Source organism: Nannobrachium achirus (genome assembly GCF_963921795.1).
Source record: "Nannobrachium achirus genome assembly, chromosome: 3".
NCBI classification, from domain to species: domain Eukaryota; kingdom Metazoa; phylum Chordata; class Actinopteri; order Myctophiformes; family Myctophidae; genus Nannobrachium; species Nannobrachium achirus.
The window spans coordinates 26898531-26919349 of record NC_137812.1 but is presented as its reverse complement, the minus strand read 5'-3'; the positions used below and the strand labels follow the sequence as shown (position 1 = coordinate 26919349).

The 20819-nt window shown below is 43.0% G+C and overlaps 1 protein-coding gene across 2 annotated transcripts; it reads left to right on the top strand.

Annotated features, from left to right (window-relative positions):
• Nucleotides 1-1201: 1201 nt before the first annotated feature.
• Nucleotides 1202-20148, top strand: aftpha (aftiphilin a). 2 transcript variants are annotated; one of them, XM_080721436.1, is made up of 10 exons: nt 1202-1336; nt 3686-5373; nt 7136-7302; nt 9899-10025; nt 11808-11864; nt 12525-12647; nt 13457-13520; nt 15717-15800; nt 16525-16651; nt 19924-20148. In XM_080721436.1, exons 2-10 carry the CDS (start codon nt 3724-3726, stop codon nt 20066-20068), a joined length of 2544 nt encoding a protein of 847 aa, XP_080577562.1. In that variant the 5' UTR covers nt 1202-1336; nt 3686-3723; the 3' UTR covers nt 20069-20148. The 2 variants fall into 2 exon arrangements, with proteins under 2 accessions (XP_080577562.1, XP_080577563.1); XM_080721437.1 differs by lacking the exon at nt 15717-15800.
• The last annotated feature ends 671 nt before the right edge of the window (nt 20149-20819 follow it).

Below are 20819 nucleotides of genomic sequence, written 5' to 3'. Positions count from 1 at the left end.
GACCCCCAGGTGTAAAAAAATGTCCCTCCGTGAGTGACACGTCACACGTCACACTTTTGCCCTGCTCATATCTCCACAACCGTTGCCCCCATCCATGGCACATTTTGCACACACACTCCTTACCTGGCAAACTACAACCTCCAAGGACCCCCGGAGCTCCAGGGACCCCCAGGTCCCTGGGGGACCCCCAGGTGTAAAAAATGACCACATGTGCAAAAATGACCAAATGACCACCCCAACGGGGCTGCTCACGGGGAATTCCTGGGGACCACCCACTCCTGGTGCTCCAGAACGGATGCAAAAGTGGTGGCGCCCCCAGTGGAGGACCCCCTCCACTGCAGCTCACATCAAATGCCGTAACTCGGGCTTGGAGCGTCCGGGAGAGCCGGGGCCGGTACCTATTCGTCCGCCAAGGCAACGCGGAGACCCCACCCCTCATTTCTCACATGGCCCTCTTCTAGCGCCACCTGCAGGCCGATTTCTAAAATCACGCAAATCGCTACACAGTATGTCTACACTCATCCCATCAACATGAATCTGTCCCATATAGCGCCACCTTCAGGCCGATTTTTAAAAACACATTTTTGGACACTGCTCCTACAGATTTTGCCCTAAAATCACGGAAATCACTACACAGCATGTCTTCTACACTCATGTCATCAACATGGATCAGGAAGATTTTGGAAAACCCCATTTTTGCCCGATTAGGGAGTCTTACTGGTAAGTAGAATAACTAAATAAAGAACACGCCACATTGCGACACATTTAGCGCTTGCAGACTGGCTATTTTTTAGCTACTTATTCGTGACAGTAGAATGATGGAGTGGGACATCAATTTAAGAGAGGTTTCTGTCGACAGCAACAATATGTAATGTGGCCCCCTAGAGTGAGTGTGGAAATACTGTGGCCCCCTCTATCATCAAAGTTGCCCAACCCTGCTGTAAGGGTTCCTCATTTAGGGTTCTAATTGACCCTCACAAAGGCTGTAACTCTGACAGAGTCCATTTGGCTCCATTTGATCCCAGTCAAAGTTCAAGATTAGTTAAGGGGGGTCCTTGAAATGTAAAAGTTTGAGAAACACTGGTGTAGGATACCGGTACCTCCATCTGATTGTAATTTCTGAATGCATAGTTGCAGTGCATAGCAGCCACAGTGCGGTGCATGCTGGGTAGCATTCTGGCACTGGCAGTCGAAGGGAGAAGGGGCCAAAGTGAGAGGATCATCAACCGGCTGTTTGTCTTTACGAGCTGCTGCCCAGACCGTTGGCTTCTTTCAGCACAACATGGAAAGTTCCCACTTCATCTGAGTCATGGAAACCAGCGGCCAGCACCCCACGGTTAGCCCTAAAACGCTTGTTTGTAAAATGGTTTAATACTGTGTCAACCAACCCGGATGTGTTCGATAAGCTAGCCTAGCAGCAGCTCCATGTTATCCACATATAGGGGGAATGATGCTTGTTGTTGTCAGTGTTAGCTATAGCTGCGCACTTAGCAAACACTGACAGCTCTCCTGTCACTTTGTTTTGCCGTCTCCGTCTTCGCAGCGGCGACTGTTGTATTTGAGATGGCTGTGCATCGCTGTCGGTGCTTACTGTCGTTAACTTTAGTAAGTGACACTGGGCTAAAGCATCTGCATTTATGACAATTTGTCATGGAGCTAGCTGCACAAGCTAGAGGGTAATGAAGCTAACGTTGCCACCCCTATATCTCTGCGAAGCAAGCCAGAGCTAAAGTGTTATTTTTTCCTATTCTGGTGAGATGGCTTCTAGCCTTATTATTTACACGTCAGGTTAATGTTATCTGATTTTAATGGCTTATCTACGTTCGTACTGACTGAAGTGACACGCAATGCTGATAGCTGCTTGGTCTCTTAGCTCTATCCAATTTGGTTCATTCAGTAAACGTTTTGACGAGGGAAACCATGGGGAAAGTTGACTAACTTGATAGTTGGCTTAAAGCAAACTAAACGTGGCTGCAGCGGAACTTTTATTTTTGCTAAGTTAAGTAAGGAGAACCTGCTTGACAGCTCAGCTGAGGCGGCTGGCTTGACCACGTCAGTGTATTGTTCTTTGGAACAACCGGCGTCATGACAGCATAATCTCGCGAATTTAAAGTCATTAAATACAACATGGCACTACCTGTCTTCCCCCTTTTGAGACACACACACACACACACACACACACACACACACACACACACACACACACACACACACACACACACACACACACACTCTCACTATATTCTGGAGAATTTCTTCACTCCAAGTTCACATAACCTCTATTTAGACCAAATTCACAAATCACTTACTTTACATTTATTTTATCCCCTCCCCCCTCCTCTTTTCCTTTTTTTATTTTTATTTATAAAATAAATATGATTTATGGAAGTCTTTTGTTGACACCCACTGCTTCACTTGCTGCTGTGTGAGAATGTAAATAGATATTCTAATGGGGCTTAAAGGTTGAGGTCATCAGTGATGTTGGTTCTGTGGAGAGGCAGGCGGAGGGGTAAACTGCTTTGAGCAATATAATATGCAGCCGTGAGGAACAAACTTAAGACTAATGTAAAACTGCAAGAACATGTATTGCAATTCACTTCAGAAGTCGAAACTCTTGTTTTTAATATTCTTCTGTCAATGTTGGCCAAAATTAAAAAGTTGTCTGTCCTCTACTTGAAAAAAATTGAGGGGGAACAAATACAAATTTGTTGTAGCAGCATGTAACACAGGGGATACATACAAGTAAAGGTAGAGTGGCAATCTGGGAACCCATTGTCAAAGAAGAAAGTGCGACACCTACATTGGTGATATTTGGAGGTAGTCCAAGTTCGTAGTTTAAACATGTTGCTGAAAACCCCTTTTTTGTGCTCATCATTATTGTCAAAAATAAATACATTCAAAATGTTTCTTAAAATAGTGTAAATAGCCTATCTACAATGCGTTGTGAGCTTGTAGATTAGCTATTTGTCAGTGTGTGGGTGTGTGTGCATGCGTACGTGCACGTGTGTGGGGGGTCTCAGCTTTTGTCAGATGCAAGAAGGGAGGGGCTCTAAGGAAATAGGTTGATATAGATATAGTCTGACCCCATCTGCATTCTGCACTCAGCCTGGATGAGTTAACATAATGTAGGGCAGGCTATCAGTAAATGTAATGTACACTCTTATCTCCAGTGAATATACAGTATGCATGACATATGCATCTATCACTTACAAATGGCTACTGTATCAACACAGTGGGTCATAACGTGCCTCCCATCAATAGATTGTGCTAGCTCAAGCCATGTTGCGCCGTGGTTAGTCCTTGACTTTGAAGTTTGTGTAAAATCATTTGTGTGTGTTCACGTGAACTCAAGTTCATTCATGTGTAGAAGTTATTTACCCGTAGAAATGTATTAAAAGTTATCCAACCGTGTTAGTGTTCACATTCCTAACTAGCCTTATTTCCTCACACCACAGTTCCTCTTTGAAAGCCAGTAACACTTAATTACTGTCAATTTGACAACAATTTGTCCTGTTTTACTCGAGAGTGCTTTCGGTAACTTAATTTGTGGCAAGGTCGTAGACTCATGGCAACACATCAGACCTAAGCTAATAGGCCCTGGAGCACTATTGAGACAAATTGCTTTTCTGATTAGTGAGCTAGAATTATAATTCACTTCATACAATGTCGTCTCTTCCGTTCCCAGGTGTAAGCTGAAGGACTCGTTGTGTGTGCCTGAGAACCATGGAGCCAGATGTGATCCGCATGTACTCGTCTTCTCCGCCGCCCATGGAGGATGGCGCAGAGGAGGAGGATGACGATTTTGGAGACTTTGGTGGCTTCTCCGGCGGCGTCCCGAACAGCATCAGCTTCACTGAGTTTGACACCCCCACGTCCTTCAACCAGTCCCAAGCCCTGGCCGCCACCTCTCCACCTGAACTGCTCAACAACGGAGTTGTGGTGGGACGTTCCAGCCTGGCCTCTGCGAACGGGACGCGCGACCTCTCGAAGGTCAATGGCGTAGTGCCAGGAGGCTTCTGTCAGAGTCAGACTGACAGTCTCTCGGAGAGAACTGTCGGCAACGAGAAAAAAAAGGCCCTTTCCAACGACACATATTCAACCGGGAGCGGACAAGCCAACATTGAGGTTGTCGACTGCAACGGCACAGGCGCTGAGGTTCTAACGAATGGATTTGCGACGCTTGAGGTTCAGGAAAGCCCTCCCTTGCAGAAGTTTGTCCACGCTCATAAAAAAGGAAACTCCACAGAGGATATGGGTGCCCTACCTCCCTGCAGCCCGGAGGACAATTTTGCAGACTTTGACGCTTTCCCCGGTGCCCAAGGACACCACGTTCAGGCAGCAGACATAAGCGGGAACTTGAACAATCCCAGGCTAGAGGAGGATGTCTGCCAGGAGCACTCGAATATAGAACAGGGAATGACTTTAGAGGACGATATCAGGGACACAAACAGAACCGGATCCAACATGTCCGGCTCTGATTCCATATCTTTCTCTGCTGAGGCCCCAGATGACCCAAGTAATGGGGACAGGGGCTCTCATACAGATGCTGACTCGAAACAAAGGGACATAGCCTTTGCACACGAGCACGCCACTTCGGAGGCAGTTTGCACTAAGGAACCGGTCGCTCTCAATGGGGTTGACGGGGACGATTTCCAGGAAGCAGCTTGCGGCGGTGAAAACGGCCTCTCGCCTGAGACTGCGGAGGATAGTGAGGGGGGGCAGCTGGACGGGAAGGGGTCCGGTAACGAGACGGAAACTGAGACGGAGACATCTTTCGGCAGGCCGCTGTCGACGGACGCCCTGGAGGAGTATGGGGACATGAGTACCACCGGCTCTGTGCCGTCTCCTCCCCTACCAGAGGACACCGCCACACCGGCTGACCACAGCCAGCTAGCAGAGGATGACGACGAAGACTTCGGCGACTTTGGAGATGCTGTCTCCTTCAGCAGCCAGGGTTTTGCAGATTTTGACCAGCTGGAGCCGCCGCAGGAGGAAAAGAACGACAGGATAGATACCCACGAACCTGCAGAAGAGATGGCGGACGAAGAGGCGGACAATGACTTTGGTGATTTTGACACCCCCAAATTTCATTCCGAGGAGGCGGAGGATGGGAGCACGTTTGCGGATTTCCCGTGCAGCGAGAGTTTTGGGAATTTTACCACGGCTCCCGATGGCGCAGACTCTGGGGCAGACGCAGGGTGGAGCGCCTTCGATGAACCCGAGCCTGGTGAGGGAGGAGAGCAGGAGTCCTGGGCGGCGTTCAGCGAGGAGCCGAGTGTCGCTGCACCCCTGGAAAACAAAGAGGAGGAGGAGTGGCAAGAGGCAGCACCTCCTGCCTTCAACAAACAAACCAGCAGGAGAGATAGTCAATCAGTAAGTATTTTACTGTATAGAATACATTATGTCAGGGATCTTCAACGTTTTCAGGCCAAGGACCCCTTAGTTGAGAGAGAGATGAAGCAGGGACCCCCAAAACCTTTTCATAGATTCCATATAGTTTCATTGTTTGGCAGCACAATCATCAGTGTATTTTGGATTCATGTCAATTTGTATTTTAAAATATTTAACCACCTTTCACTCTGTACTTATCTGCTCTTTTTCCCCACTACACCAAAGCTCTTTGCCGAAAATAGCCGATCTACAAGCTCACAACGCCTCGCAGAGTATTCTATTTTGGCTAAAGTTCTCAGAATATGGACGCTAGGGTCTCTAGCGTCCATATTCTCTCAAAGATTTGGAGGACCCCCTGTAGTGACTCTGAGGACCCCCTAGGGGTCCCCGGCCCCTTGTTGAAGACCCCTGCATTATGTCATAACCACAGTCTTTTTCTTGAGTCCAGGAAGCTATGTGGATGTATTCAACATGTGGTCATGTGGTATTAATCTGTTGTAATAGGAAAGGTAATTTTGTTCAGACAGGAACATTGATGTTTGAATGTATTTCATTTAGCCTTCATTTAAGCAGGAAAGACAATAGCCCTGTTTTCAAGGGAGACAGGTCTATTCAAGACAGGTATCAAGACAGACTGTAGAAAATGTCAGAAATACATACCGTCATTGTTGCACTAATGAATGTGCTTAGTGGTAGCATTATTCTGACCCACACAAGTGATGATTAATCTTAAGCACAGAGAACTCATAACCTGCCCTCCCCTCAGGAATGTGACCTGGAGAGAGGCATTCTACGCTAACATAGATCCCTAATACACAGTGCATTCCTCTGTGAATTTAGCAGTGACGAATCTCGGAAAGAATTAAACTAACACAGAGGATTATTATACTGAGTAGCCAGTACAACAAGTTAACAACTACAACTCAATGGAGAGACTACACATTAGTTATTATGATTATTATTCGTTTATTCATTATATTATAGTCAAGAAAGACAAGTTTCCTCATTCCTACGTTCCTCTGTTAGCTGCCTGCCAGTCAGAAATGAGGGAAGCAGTATTGTAACATGAAGACTAGAGAAGTGATCTTATGACTAAAGGGTTACTGTTTTGAAACTCATTGTGACAACATATAGGTATGTGGAAGCAGTTGCATTCCAATTGTCAAGATTATTGTAAAAATAAGTTTGTCGGGTGGGGATTTCTTCAGACCATACAGGGCCGTTTACACTGAGCAGTTAGAAATCAACTCAAGTAGATGGAAGAGCTCACACCAACTGTAAAAAAAACATATACAATCATTACAATGGTGAACGATATAGTTATAAGGCTTAGTGTAAATGGCACTTAATAAAATTCAAGCCTTGACTTTCATAAAATGATAAATATATTAATTCACAATTAGAACGTTTGGCTAGTTTCTAATGATTGAAGCTTGTAAATGCTGTCTGTCATGTTAACAAAGAACTGTTTATACTCGAAACAATTTTTTTCAACAGCACTCGAGCATATTTTATTTGTTTTTCAACTAATGATTGTGGATACTTATAGGGTTATAAGCTTGTAGGAAAGGCGACCGATAGATTCTGTTTGTGAGGAAAAGGAAATGATGCCAAAACATCCTGATCTGCTTTAGATGTCCAAAACGGATCTAGCGCATACATACTAAATACCAATGTTATGACCCAACAACACCTCAGTGCCATGATGTTTCCTAGACATAAACCAAGTGTTCTGTGTTGCTAGGCGTTGCTGTCTGGCCGTCTGGAGAGGTTGTTTCAGAGCTGCTTTCCAGAAACTCCGGTCGCCCACGTGGGGGAAGACGTGACTCCCCTCAAGGACCTGCTGGAGCCCTCAGAGGGGAGCTCACACCCAGGGCAACAGGAGGAGGAGCCATGCTCCCCAAGCAGTGGGTGAGTCAACCACCTCTTTTTCCACCTCCTCATTGCTACCATGGATTAAAGTTCTCAGTCGCCACGACTGATTTCGGTCATTTGGATTCCATAGAAGCCAGCATATCGTCTATGGAAGCTTTTTGGGCACCGAAAAAGTCTGTGATTTATTCAACTGGTCGGATCTATGTAAAACAGCAAAAACATAGGTTTAGAATGTAAACCTATTACTAATACCCACCACCCCTTTTTTCTGCCATTGTATTTGATGTTATGTTTTTCTGCTTTTGAAATAGATGTTATCCTAGATAAAGTACTATGTTCTATCCATCTGTCTTTCAATGTTACTAGCCCTTACCCGTTCAAAGATATGAGCTCCGAAATGATGTGCAGTGTGTGGATTATGGGATGTGCACTGTGCACACAATATATGAGGGATGGAAAGTAACTTTAACTGGTGCTTGCATGCTAATATGTAGGAGCATCAATGTAAATACCCGTTCCATTTAATGGCTACAGAGATACTGTGTGCCGATCTGCATGATTTTGGACAACATCTGTAACAGGGCCAGAACCCCCCCCGCCCGCCCGCCCGCCCGCCCGCCTGCACACACACACTCCCCCCCCCCCCCCCCCCCCCCCCGTGTGTGTGTGTGTGTGTGTGTGTGTGTGGGTTTGTGTGTGATTGTGCATGGCCTGAACAACAGCGCCCCTCCCTTAACATGTGTGGTCACAAAAGGTACTGTAGGCTAAATAGATATAGATACACCATAAAAATGCTATTATACAGCATACGATTTGTGAAAGTGACAAACGGGCTTCACAGTTATGTCAGGTGTGTTCATATGCTGATGGTGATGCGATTTCAGATCAATTGCTCCAGCCACCGAGGAGAAACGCTGAGACAGACAGACACTCAGACATTCGCAAAATTATAGTATAGATATGAGATACATAAAGTGTGGTTCCTGTGGAAATAAGCCTTGGCTTTCTAGGATCTCCTTTTAGTAGACCTTGTACCAGTGATTTGTGCTGTCATGAAACTTTCCTTTTTTCTAATGCAAACTTCTAATAAATTCTTCAATCAATCAATCAATACCTAAACATTTTACAAACTTAATTGTTTAGGACACACACAGACAGTGCTAGTGTGCTCCTTAGTCTAAATTCATAGATTGGCACTTGGCCTAACAAAATGGTCATGACATAATTTTTTATCATGTGCTTCACTGCCTGTTCCAGGAGATTATGCAGAAAGATGCTCAGTGTTAATTGAACTTGAGAGTGTAAAATATACATTTGGACACTCAGTTAAATAAAAACTGAGGATGTTATGAGAATAAGGATTATTTTAGCAAGCTGTCCTATAGCTGGTAGCTAGTACCACCAGTGATAGTTTGTCGTCTACATCACTGTTTCCCAAACACTGGGTCGGGACCCATTTGTTGGTCGCGGACACATTTTTATGGGTCCCTTAATTTCATTGTTTTTCATTTTTATTATTTCAAAACATTTTCAATAAAACATTTCCCCTGCCCTGATTTTCATGAAGTATCTAATTCATTTCATTGATAAATAAAAGAAAAAAATCTTAAGAAATGTCATCAATTAGAAAACAGATGTTGAAAAAGTAGTGAAAATGGCCGATCTACATAGCTCACAACGCGGCACAAAGCAACGCATTGTGAGCTTGTAGATCTGCTGTTTTCACTAATTTGGGTCCCAGGCAAATGTATATTTTTTTATTTTGGGTCCCGGGAACCACTGGTCTACATAATAGCATTATCTAACTGAGGAGCTGTGTTGCATGTCTGTTATCTGATCTAAAGCAAAAAAAAAACTGCCCAGAAAACAAACACATAATCCATGATAAACTGCGACCAGCTCTCGGTTGGCACTTGGAACATTTCAGACAAACGGGTTCACCGACCAACAGTGGACGTGTGGTCACTGGTAAAAACAAGAATCCTGTCCAATTAAACATTAATCAAGCCCGCTTCTTTGGATGAGGATGGTGAAATGAGCAAGCTGCCAAATACAGCTATATTTTACCAGTGACTTTCACGTTTGTCTTCTCTTAAACGACCACTTGGGCAGGAAAAGGCCACCATTCAACCATCCAGCCAGCATTTGGCTGTGGGCTGGCCACTCTATCCCTTTCTCAACCTGTGGGCTGTGAGGATATTGCATGTGGGCCCCCAAATAATTGGCAAGGCATTAAGACTTATTGATGACAAAAAAAATCGCTCGGACGCTGCTTTTCTTCTGTGTGATAGGATAATTCTTTATTTACCACTAACCTTAGTATCCCTATTCTGAGGGGAACTTTAGCCAAAAATAGCAGATCTACAAGCTCCTCCACTTTGGTGCAGAGGGAAAAAAGAGCAGACCAAGTACAGAGTGAAAGGTCAGGTTTACTATGTATTGGGGGTTTAGGTGGTTAATGTCTGAAAATACACATGTCCACCAATCCACTATGATAGTGCTGTCAAACAATTACTATATGAAGTCTAATCAACACAATTATATGCAGTATGTAGTGGGGATCCCTGCTTCTTGGCCTAAAAAAGAACGTTCAAGACCCCTGGTCTAATGAGCTGTTTGACATGTAATCCAGGGCATTGCAGGATGTATGGAGGCAACTTCTGGACATCCACGGGGCGTTCGGGCTCAGATACCAGTGGGGTGGTTCCCATAGCAACAAGACGCTACTCTGCTCCCTGGGCATCGACATCCGGAACATTGTAAGTTATTTTGTTTTCATCTGTGTACCTCCATCCTACCCTTCATATATAATATAATTGAATAATAATTAGAAAGATGCAATTCTGGGAAATTGCGAGTGTGGTTGGCGCTTTTGCATTTTCCCATTCAAGTCAATGGGGTTATTTTATGGAGTAACTTTAAGCCAATAAAAGCAGCAAAAATAGGCTATAGCCAATGAGGAAGCTGCATAAAGGTGACGTCACCAGAATGCTGCTTCCTCATTGGCTAGAACAGAACGATAGTGTTCCCCTATCGGCAACCACACTAACTAGAAAGGTGCAATTCTGGGAATTTGCGTGTGGTTTCCTATTTATAGGCTATTCGTGATAGACGGAGGGTTTGATAGGGTAGTCCAAACATGAATTATCACCAACCATTAAAGGCTTTTTCATAGTCCGAGGTGAAGAGCTATCACCTGAACTTTTAGGTGATAAGCTATCACCTAAAAATGTGAAAAGAAGTGGAAGCCATCATAGTCACGGACTCACGGTGAAGTCCTATCACCGCGCCTCTGTGCCTCTGAAACCAGGGGGCACACTGATTGGTCAAGATCGACCAGTCAGTGTACGGGGTGATGGGGAGATGTCTGAAGGTAAAAATAGAGGAGAGATGACTGGGTTTGTGGTGATAGCCTCAAACCCCTCGTGGCGAATGACGTAATAATGTCGTTTTCTGACTTTAAAAGACTACACCGCGGTGAGAAAGAGAAAGAGAAATTAAGTTAGAAGCGGTAAAGAAGATCCAAATGTTTGCAGAAGAGGCAGTAAAGAAAATATTAACCAACAGTAACAATACATGCCTACCGAACAAAGTGGGGTTAAAGAATACAAATGTATAACAATGTGTTTCAAAAAGGTGGTGGAGGAGGGCCTTAAGAAGTGAGTATGATAGATAGCTCTTCCCGTGACCTTGTGAAGCAGCCAGTGTATTGATGCAGCCAGAACTGTCCACATCTCATCAATTATGCAAGATTGGTATGGCCTATTCTGGAGATGAAAACATGCTGCCCAGCGACAATATGTCTGCTCAGCCTGCTTGACTCATCCTCAGGCTGACAGTTGATGATGTCCTATCAATCAATCAGCACAAACAGTATACATGGTTCAATAGGAGGCTGAGGAGGATTAAGCTGGAAAAATCTTAAATGTTATGTCAAAAATACATTTTGTTTATACCTTTTGTAGTAGTTAAACTGGTTTCATTCATCCTTTTTTGTTTTGTTTTTACACGCCCATGTACAAGGGGTTGAATTCTTATACCTTGTTGTATGCCCTTCATCTGTCCACCTAGGCAGCTTAAGCGAATTCATTCTGTGCCTCAAGCCAAGGTCATTGTTTGATGGGAATATTATGCACAGTGCTAATATTATTTTGTGAGTGGTGATACAGTAGCTGACCTTGTGTGTATGCCCATGCAAAATGGACAGGCTCTCAAATACTTATTACGTATTCCTATGTAATGCTCAAAGCGGGACGTTTTGAGCATGTATATAAAGGCACCGCTCACTTCACACTGGGTGTGATTATTACTATACCGTATTTGTACATACAAATGTTAATGAAGTTATTACAAGTTTACTGTATAAAGGCTTTAGAAAGAATTGCAACAGGCCGAAAGGTTGTAACCTGTCGTTTATCCCGTCTCTCTTTCTCACACACACACACACACACACACACACACACACACACACACACACACACACACACACACACACACACACACACACACACACACACACACACACACACACACACACACAGTTGTTCACAGGGCAGAAGAAACAGCCAGTGATCGTCCCCATGTATGCTGCCAGCCTGGTGAGTTCAGCTCTCCTTCACGTTAAAGGAGTAGTTCACCCCCAAAATGAAAAATGTTCTATTGATTTCTCACGCCATGGAGACTTGAGATTAATAATTCATTTTTTTTCTCGCATTTCTGAGATGATAATTTGATTACAATAAATGTATCCCCATTGATTCCGGATGGGGACCCAAATGCGGAATCAATGTTGGTAAATTTACTAAAAATCTTTTGTCTTAGGAATGCCACAAAAAAAAATATTATTGAATATTCATGGCGTGAGTAATCAATAGAAAAAGAAAACATTTTGGGGGTGAACTACTCCTTTAATATAACTTCTGAGATTACAAAGGGTCTATTTGGTTACAGTACATTTGTGTACACTCTCAGAGGTACAACTGGATAAATGAACACACAGAGGACTTACTGTGGATTTGACTGCTTGGGTTTATCAATGAGTAATATTAGATATTAATTTAAAATGAAGAATATGCCATCTGGTATGGATGCCAAAACATAAATAAAGAATTGTGTGCTAACATAAAAGTGTGAAGACCTGTCTGTCCTGAAGACCTTTCTGTCCTGCACCTGTCCTACAGTTTACATGCATATGCATGCATAAGTGTGTATGTCCTCTACGTACCGTACATTATTATTTATTTGTTATTTCATGGAAGGGCATGTTGCAACCTACCAAAGAGCCAGTGAAGCCCGTCTCCGCAGCGGAGATGATCGCCTCCATAGCACAAACGCCTCCAGTGGTGCCAGCCAAAAGCTCTTGTCCGCCCGACACAGCCCAGGTGGGTCCTCAATCTACACCCAAAACAAGTCAAACTGCGCTCATTGGAGCATGTGTACTGGATCTCTGCCATTCATTTCCATTATAACATTAAAGTAAAATATTTAAAAACACATAGAAAACATGGAAAAACAACAACATTGTACACAAGAAATGTGTAGCTGATCAGTCCAGGCTGTCAAACACACAGACAGGGTCTAAAACATATTCCCCTCCCAGTGCCTTCGCCCTGGCAGAGATGATGAACTAACATTAAAAGCAACCACAATTCCCAGTTGATAGAATATTGGTTAGGACACAACTTTACTGTAATGTTTTATATTATATTATCAAATGACAGGGCTGTCTTGTTACTTTTAGAGAATACAAAACCTGAAACTCCTGTAATTTCAAAACTCATGTTTCTGGCATGTACATTATTTCACTGTGTCACTTTGAGAGAGGTAACCCCCCATCATTTGCAGTCTGTGCTCTAGTCTTAGGGCCCTTTTATATGGAGACACATGGAGACGCTGCCGGTCTCATTTTGGATTTGCTACCAAAACAGCATCGGGTTTACACCTCGTTTTGTCTGTGTTTACATGACAAGTTGACAACGCATGAATTCACGCAAAATGTGTCATGTTCCCAGCCTATATGTGTCATGTTCCCAGCCTACTGTACATATACTGTGTATTGGCATTGAACCCAAAACTTCAGGCTCTACCTATTCTAATGTTTGTATGACTAATTGGTGTGTTGACATGCTCTTCCTCCTTCCCCCACCCGGTACGCTGGTGGATGTCTGCGCTTGGTTCCTGCCTGCTGTAGCAGGAGACTCTCCCACCCGTCCAGTTTGACTGGAGCAGCAGTGGCCTTACGAACCCTCTGGACGGTAGGCCCAACCCCCAACCTAGTGTTGATATAGACAGCACATTTTGATTTAGTTTTAGTCAGTCTTTTGAATGAAATTCCATTTAGTTTCAGTCACATTTAATCATCTGAAATGTTTTAGTGTTTCTCTACTTTTAGTCGACTAAATATCATAAGATTTTAGTCTACTAAATCTACAGTTGATTTTGTAGACCAGGGGTCTTCAACGTTTTCAGGCCAAGGACCCCTTAGTTGAGAGAGAGATGAAGCAGGGACGAGGGACCCCCAGATTCCATATAGTTTCATCGTTTGACAGCACAATCATCAGTGAATTTTGGATTCATGTCAATTTGTGTTATCAGATATTTAACCACTTGAACCATCAATTCTTAATTAACTTGACCTTTCACTCTGTACTTAGTCTGCTCTTGTTTTGCCTCTACACCAAACCACTTTGCCGAAAATAGCCGATCTACAAGCTTGGCTAAAGTTCTCAGAATATGGACGTTAGGGTTCCAGTTTCTTAATATAAAAAAGTAGAAAAAAGTTTCTATCACACAAAGATTTGAAGGACCCCCTGTAGTAACTCTGAGTACCCCCTAGCCGTCCCAGACCCCCTGTTGAAGACCCCTGTTGTAGACTAAAACGTAGACTGCCCCCAACCTCCTCCTCTGTAACCTCTTCTGTCTGCTCTCCTCTGGACACCACTGACACAATCCTTCTCACTTCCTGTTCAGGCCTGTGTTTCTGCTTCATGCTTCACCACCAACTCACCAAGCACCAACAACGCTTGCCTGTCCCTTTTGTTGAGCTTGCTATTGTCTCTTGGAGAGGTTAATCAGGGCCCATTGCCAGAGAATGTCAGTTTCGGAAATTCGGCATCCGCTCTTTCCCGTGTTTTATAAGGCACACTGCGATTTAGATGCCGATTGCTGCCAAACCTGACAGCCGTTGCACTTTCTCCGTGTTTTACGAGCAACTCTAGATGTTATTGCTCCCAAACCTGCCAGCCACAGCCACATTTGGCTGTCGACTGACAGTAATGTGCCACACAGAGTGAAACGGTGTGTAGGTGACTGTTGCTGTTAAAATTTTTGCCTTAAATCATAAGCTCAGTTTAAAGTGAATGTAGAATTACACTAAACATTAGGCGAGGGGCACATAAAAAAATATCAAATGGAGTGAAATGGAGCCTAAGAGAATTAAAGGAGTAGTTCACCGAAACAATGGCGTATTTTCTTTCAATTACACATCCCGTGAAGCCTTGAATCCATGGAGATTGTTTTGTTTTTGCATTCCTCAGCCAATAATTCGATGACCGGGTCAGTAGGAGACTCCGCTGGTCATCAAATGATTGGCTTAGGAATGCAACAAAAATCACACCCAGTGTGAAGTGAGCGGTGCCTTTTTATTAGTTAATTTCATTAAGTGAAGCTTGGCCAATGTGCGGGATGTGTGGGACGGACATACATATACAGACAAAGCCAGATATAGGAGCGGTTAGTACCGCTCAAAAACAAAACAATATCCACTAATTCAAGGTTTCATGGGGTGTGTAATTTGATAGAAATACCGTAAGTCCTTTTTGGGGTGAACCACTCCTTTAAAATACTGTACAATGGTATGACTAGCTCATTGTTAAACCATCTTAAACAGCTGTTAGGCTACTGTAGCAATGCAAGTTTTCAACAGCAATCTATACTAGTCTTTACCAGTAAGACGTGTGACAAGGGAGGACCGCATTCAATGATGTCATTAATCCACGAAATGTGTCTGAACCAACACATTAATAGCATAGCATACATCAGTGGTTCTCAAAAATGTGTCAATGTTAACACATTTAGAGAAAGATGTTAAACGCTTTGATTTCACAATTTTTAAGATTCGTCATGAGTATTTTTTTTTTCTTTTTTAGATTATCAGCCTTAAATCACATCCTATTATCAATCACAATCATCAAATTAATGGCAAATCAGTTTGTTTCCTTTTGCATGTCAACGTTTCATACCTTCTCATTATTTCAAGCCTATCTCCTTCAAGCTGTAGATGTTTAGTCTTAGTTTCTGTTCTCTATTAACCCTCTCTAGCTAGTTAACTCTTCTCTGATCGAGCTGCATGTCTCTCTGGTTGGTCTCTTCTTCCCTGTCTGTCCTCTCTCTCTCTCTCTCTCTCTCTCTCTGCTGTTCTCTTAACCTGCTGACTCCTGTTGGCTGTGCAGCAAGCGGCGGCTCCTCTCTGTTAAACCTGGATTTCTTTGGCCCTGTGGAGGACTCTGGCTCTACCAGCACTCCCTCCATACCAGGTCAGCAGGAGGACCGGCAGCAGCAGCACTGAGCTCGCCTCCGCGCCTCCTAGCTCTTCTTTCTTGCTTTTTGTCTCCAAACTTCTACTAATTTATTTAACCCATTAATTAGACGTGGAACACCTATACGTTGTTATACCTTTCAATCCGGGAACACCTCTGTGTGTAGTTGTTGCTATATACAGTATATAGCAATTAGCAACATAATATATTCTTTTTAAATGATACATAGGTTTTTCAGAAAACTTGGGTCAGGATTTAGAAGACAGTTTTAGAATCGGCCTCAGGTCTAAATGAGAGCGATTCTACAAACACCTTCTGAAACAGTAGTTCCCACACTTTCAAGATATTTCAAAAATGTCAGCATGAAGTGACGTGCTGTGTGAGCTTGTAGGTCTGCTATTTTTGAATAGCCATGCAAAAATCTAAAATGGCATAGATGCTTTCCCAGTTTTAATGGGTTAAAAGATCCTCGCGTCATCTGATTCCCTATCGAAATTAACCAACCGAATTCAAAACCCCAATCGGATATGAAATTCATATTTTCTAATGTTAAGACTGCGAATGCGTATGGCCTAAAACTATTTCACTAATGGCTACATCTCAGACTGGCCTGTGTCATAAGAGGCCTGTGTTATAAGAGGCCTTTGTGTGTGGAGAGGTAAAGGGAATCTGTTGAAACGGACTCTGAACTCTGGCCCTCCTATGTTACGTTTCTCCCAAGGTGTGGACCCAGAGCTTTATGAGTTGACCACCGCCAAGCTGGACCCCAGCGGCTCCTCCAGTCGAGTGGCAGATGCCTTCGCCCGCTTGATGTCCACTATGGAGAAGACCAGCACATCCACCACCAGGTCAGGGGAAGGACAGAAAGCCAACTAAATAATTTGTTAACCCATTTAGGCCTAGAATTATTGAATGCTTTAACCAGTGAAAAATAGCAGATATACAAGCTCACAGCGCGGCACCGAGTGCCGCACTGCGAGCTTGTAGATCTGCTATTTTTGAAAAAGTCGTGAAAATGTGTGCAAATCTTTGAATATATGTATTTTCAAAGCGAACGTTTGTAACTCAAATTTTGCTTCTGGGTGGTCCCTGGAACTAAATATTTTGAGATGGGGGTCCGTGGCCAAATAAATATCATTTTGGGGGTCCTTCAAATGAAAAGGTTTGAGCACCACTGACATGGTAGTCTCTCAAGAACAGACTAACTGAGCTCCATTTAAGTGAAAAGGACCTTTTCTTTGACAATTGCTAGCCAGATTGCTGACATAGAAACATAGATTTTTCAAAAAAATCTTAGAAGGATTCAAAAGACACTTATAGAATCGGGTCAAAATTCTAAATTTCACGATTTTTCAAAAATGGCAGATCTACAAGCTCGCAGCGCGGCACTCGGTGCCGCGCTGTGAGCTTGTATATCTGCTATTTTTCAATAATTAAAGCATAAAACAATGATACACAATATAGTGTTCCGTTCTGAATGGGTTAAATTACTTATGTCATGCAAGTCAGAGCCCTGCATCGGGAGAGGGACCCTGCGTTACCCGCACGACCCACAGCAAATCTTGCAGGCACGGGTGGTATTTAAATACCTGCGGTCAGGAACAGGCGGTCAAAATAAATATACATGATATATATATACTGTATATAACATACAGCATGTCTACATGCAGAGGAGAACATAATTTCTGTGCTGCGGACAACGCACGTGGCGTCTCTTTCTCTCTCATTCGTTCTCGTCGCGGTGTCACAATATAATATATAGTCTACCTAACCCTAGCCTATATGTCACATCGCAATATAACGACTTAACCTCTGTCTGTGTCTGTGAGCAACTCCTCACAAATAAACAGCCCCTCTCGTGCACGGCTGCTCACTTTCTCATTCAGTTTGGTAATGTTTTTGGATCTCAATGGAAATATATAAGCTGCAGGACTCCGGGAGCCACGGTACTATACGCAATGGGACCCAATGGCATTTAATAATTTTGTTGTGGGACGGAGCGGTGGGCAGAAATTAACTGCGGGCGGTCAGAAATGAAATCATTGCGGAGCCACGCAGGGCTCTAAAGCAAGTCTCTTTCGCACCTTACTGAATTGGAACCCAATAACTACCTCGAACATCAAGCTACGCTTTGCATCTAAATTGAGTGATCCCCTATGGCTGATCTGTAACATACCAACTAATGGTACCACAATGGAACAAGTCCCCAGGACTGTTTGTGTTATACTGTTTTGGCATAAACGTCTGACTGTACCTCGGGCTGTTTGCATTTCTGACTAATAAAGTATTCAATCAATCAATGGTTAGAACCTGAGAAAGTCAGTGTGCACATTTAATTTTGGACACTAGGCGGAGCCACTTTCCACTTATGAAGGTTCCTAATAGAGTTAAAGGACCTGGATGTATCTTAAGCAGCAGCCATGATAAGGATTAGGTTGAATTCTCTAAATGCTAAGGAAAGGTATTTCATTGCTCCCTTTCTTATTTCCTTTAGTTATCATAGGGTACACTGGAGGACCATCCGTTATGAAAGGAAAGGCGACCCCACAATTCATTGCTCCAGCAAGATGGTGCACATTTTGGGCATAGTTCCAAACACTGATTCCTCATAATGGAGCATTCATGATGCATGAACCATGTGGTCGCGGTGAGATCAAATAGTCACAACTCTCTTTCAATGGGTCTGGTGGTCCCAACGTGTCGTGGATTTATTGGTCAGAAATGTAAACTGAAGACATTTATACAAGGCAAAAAGGATAACACAAAAAATGCATTCAATTCATCAACATAGCATAAAAATGTACATATCAACAGATACAAAGGGGAAAAAGGAAAACCGGCAGCCGTTTTGACGGGAATTCACCTCTCCTTGCTGGTCTCCTTTTTTTTCTTCTCTCAGGCCAATTTGAAAAGAAACCAGTGTTACACATCCTTCAATTCCACATTTTGGTGGCAGAGCAGTAGAATGAGAACTTTCCCCATGTTTGTTCTATATTTGGGTGTTACCAGACTGGCTGTGGGTGTCACTCACTTTAGAGAAAGTAGTTAGACTGGCATGAGGGACATTTAGAGCACTGTCCCTTTAAATACCAATCCCATTGATCTTTTATGCCAAAGCAAGTGTCAAAATAAAATAAAATCTGTTGAAAATGGGGAACATTATATACAGTTGGAGGGGGTACAGATTTGTGTAAACAGAGCTATGTCGCATTGTGTCATTTTATATATACAGGGTATAAAGCTTTTGGAACAATAGCAGCATTGTTTTTTCTCAATACAATTTAAATAGTATAAGAATAAGACTCAGATTTAAAATGTGTTTAAAGGTAGCAGCTCTGTTTCATACTGTATGTGCAGTAGGTCTAGATGTCCATCAATGGCTTGTAGTCCTTAGGGTGCTTGTGTTCCAGTCTCTAGCCTTCTTTTATCGCAACAGTTAACACATCTTGCTGCTGTGTTCGCACGTTGTTGTATTTCTCCCAGTAGGTATGGGAGTTTTTTGTCGTTGGTCATGTTTTCAAACTGATTTTGGTTGTGTGTAATCAATACAGGGTTCCCACGGTCATGAAATTCCTGGAAATATTTTGAAATTAGAAAAATATTTTTCAGTACTGGAAAAGTTTTGGAATTTATCAAGGGTCCTGGAAGGTCCCGGAAAAAATAGCTATGCATTGTCTTTGGTTATTGATTTTGTTAATACCTCTGAAATGACAAATTAAACATGGGCCAAATTGTCAAATATTAGAGGCAGAAATTGTGAAAATAGCCGATCTACATGCTCACAACGCCTCGCAACGTGAGCATGTAGAATAGATCTGCTATTTTCACAATAAAACCGTGTTATACAAAATTCCTCAACTCTTAGTGCTTGTCAGGGTGCCGGGTCCCCAGTTAAAACATGATTATTTCGGGGGTCAAGGCCTGAAAAGGTTGAGAACCACTGGCATACACTACCTGTCTTTGGGCATTGCGCATAGGAGTAAACGACTCGTTATTGAGCTGAATTATTGTTATATAGTCCTGAAAATTTGGAAAAGTTTTGGAAATGAATTGGTAAAAATGTGTGGGAACCCTGTCAATAAGAAAATCATCATCTCCTTGTCTCCTCTTTGACTGGCAGGAAGCCGAGGAAAGAGGAGAACCTGAGCGAGGAGGCGTCCAAGGTGATCGCGGGTCTTCCGGACCTCTCCTTCATGACGGCCAAGGTTCTGATGTTCCCCACAACGCTTACACCCCTGGGCTGCACAGAGCCCACACCGGACTGATAGCCCCTCCCCCCTTACCCCCCACCCCCTGTACTCATCTAACTCATCTGTTCTATCTCTTCTTGCTTTCTCAAACTCGAGCCTCGTTTAGTTGCATGCTGGTGTTGTGCTCGGTAAATAGCAGCAGACCTACAAGCTCACCACGCGTCGCGACGTGTGGTGAGCTTGTAGATCTGCTGCTACTTACTGCATCCAACACCAGCATGCAACCAAGTATAAATGAGGATTCATTTTGTTTGTTTGTTTTTGTGTTAGCTTACGTGTTGTGGCTTAAAGGCGCGTTCCTCCCCTCCTGATTTTAATTTGATTTCTTTTTTTCTTTTTTTTATCAATTGAAGCATTTAAACGTAGTCCATCTGAGATGGAAATGATCTTGTCATACAGTGTGTGTGGGGGAAAGGTTAGCTGACGACCTGCTAAAGCAGAAAAGCTAAACTAGCAGAAGAGATCATATTTGTAGAGTTGTTAATTTAAAGGTTCCTAGGAGAGGTGTCCCGTTTATATTTGGGAGAATCGATGTGTATATAATCAGGGACAAACTTGTTTATTTAGATTTTTTTTGTTTTGTTTTTTTATTATAATTTTTGAAAGATTATTTTATGGTTCTCTGTGGTGGGAGTGTGTACTCGTGTCTTTGTGAAGGAAATTAAACACTGGTCAATTCTATATGTGAGGGACAAATAAAAGTGAATCAGGATATACGACATATAGTATATATAAATATATATATAAGCTTAAAAATATACATTTA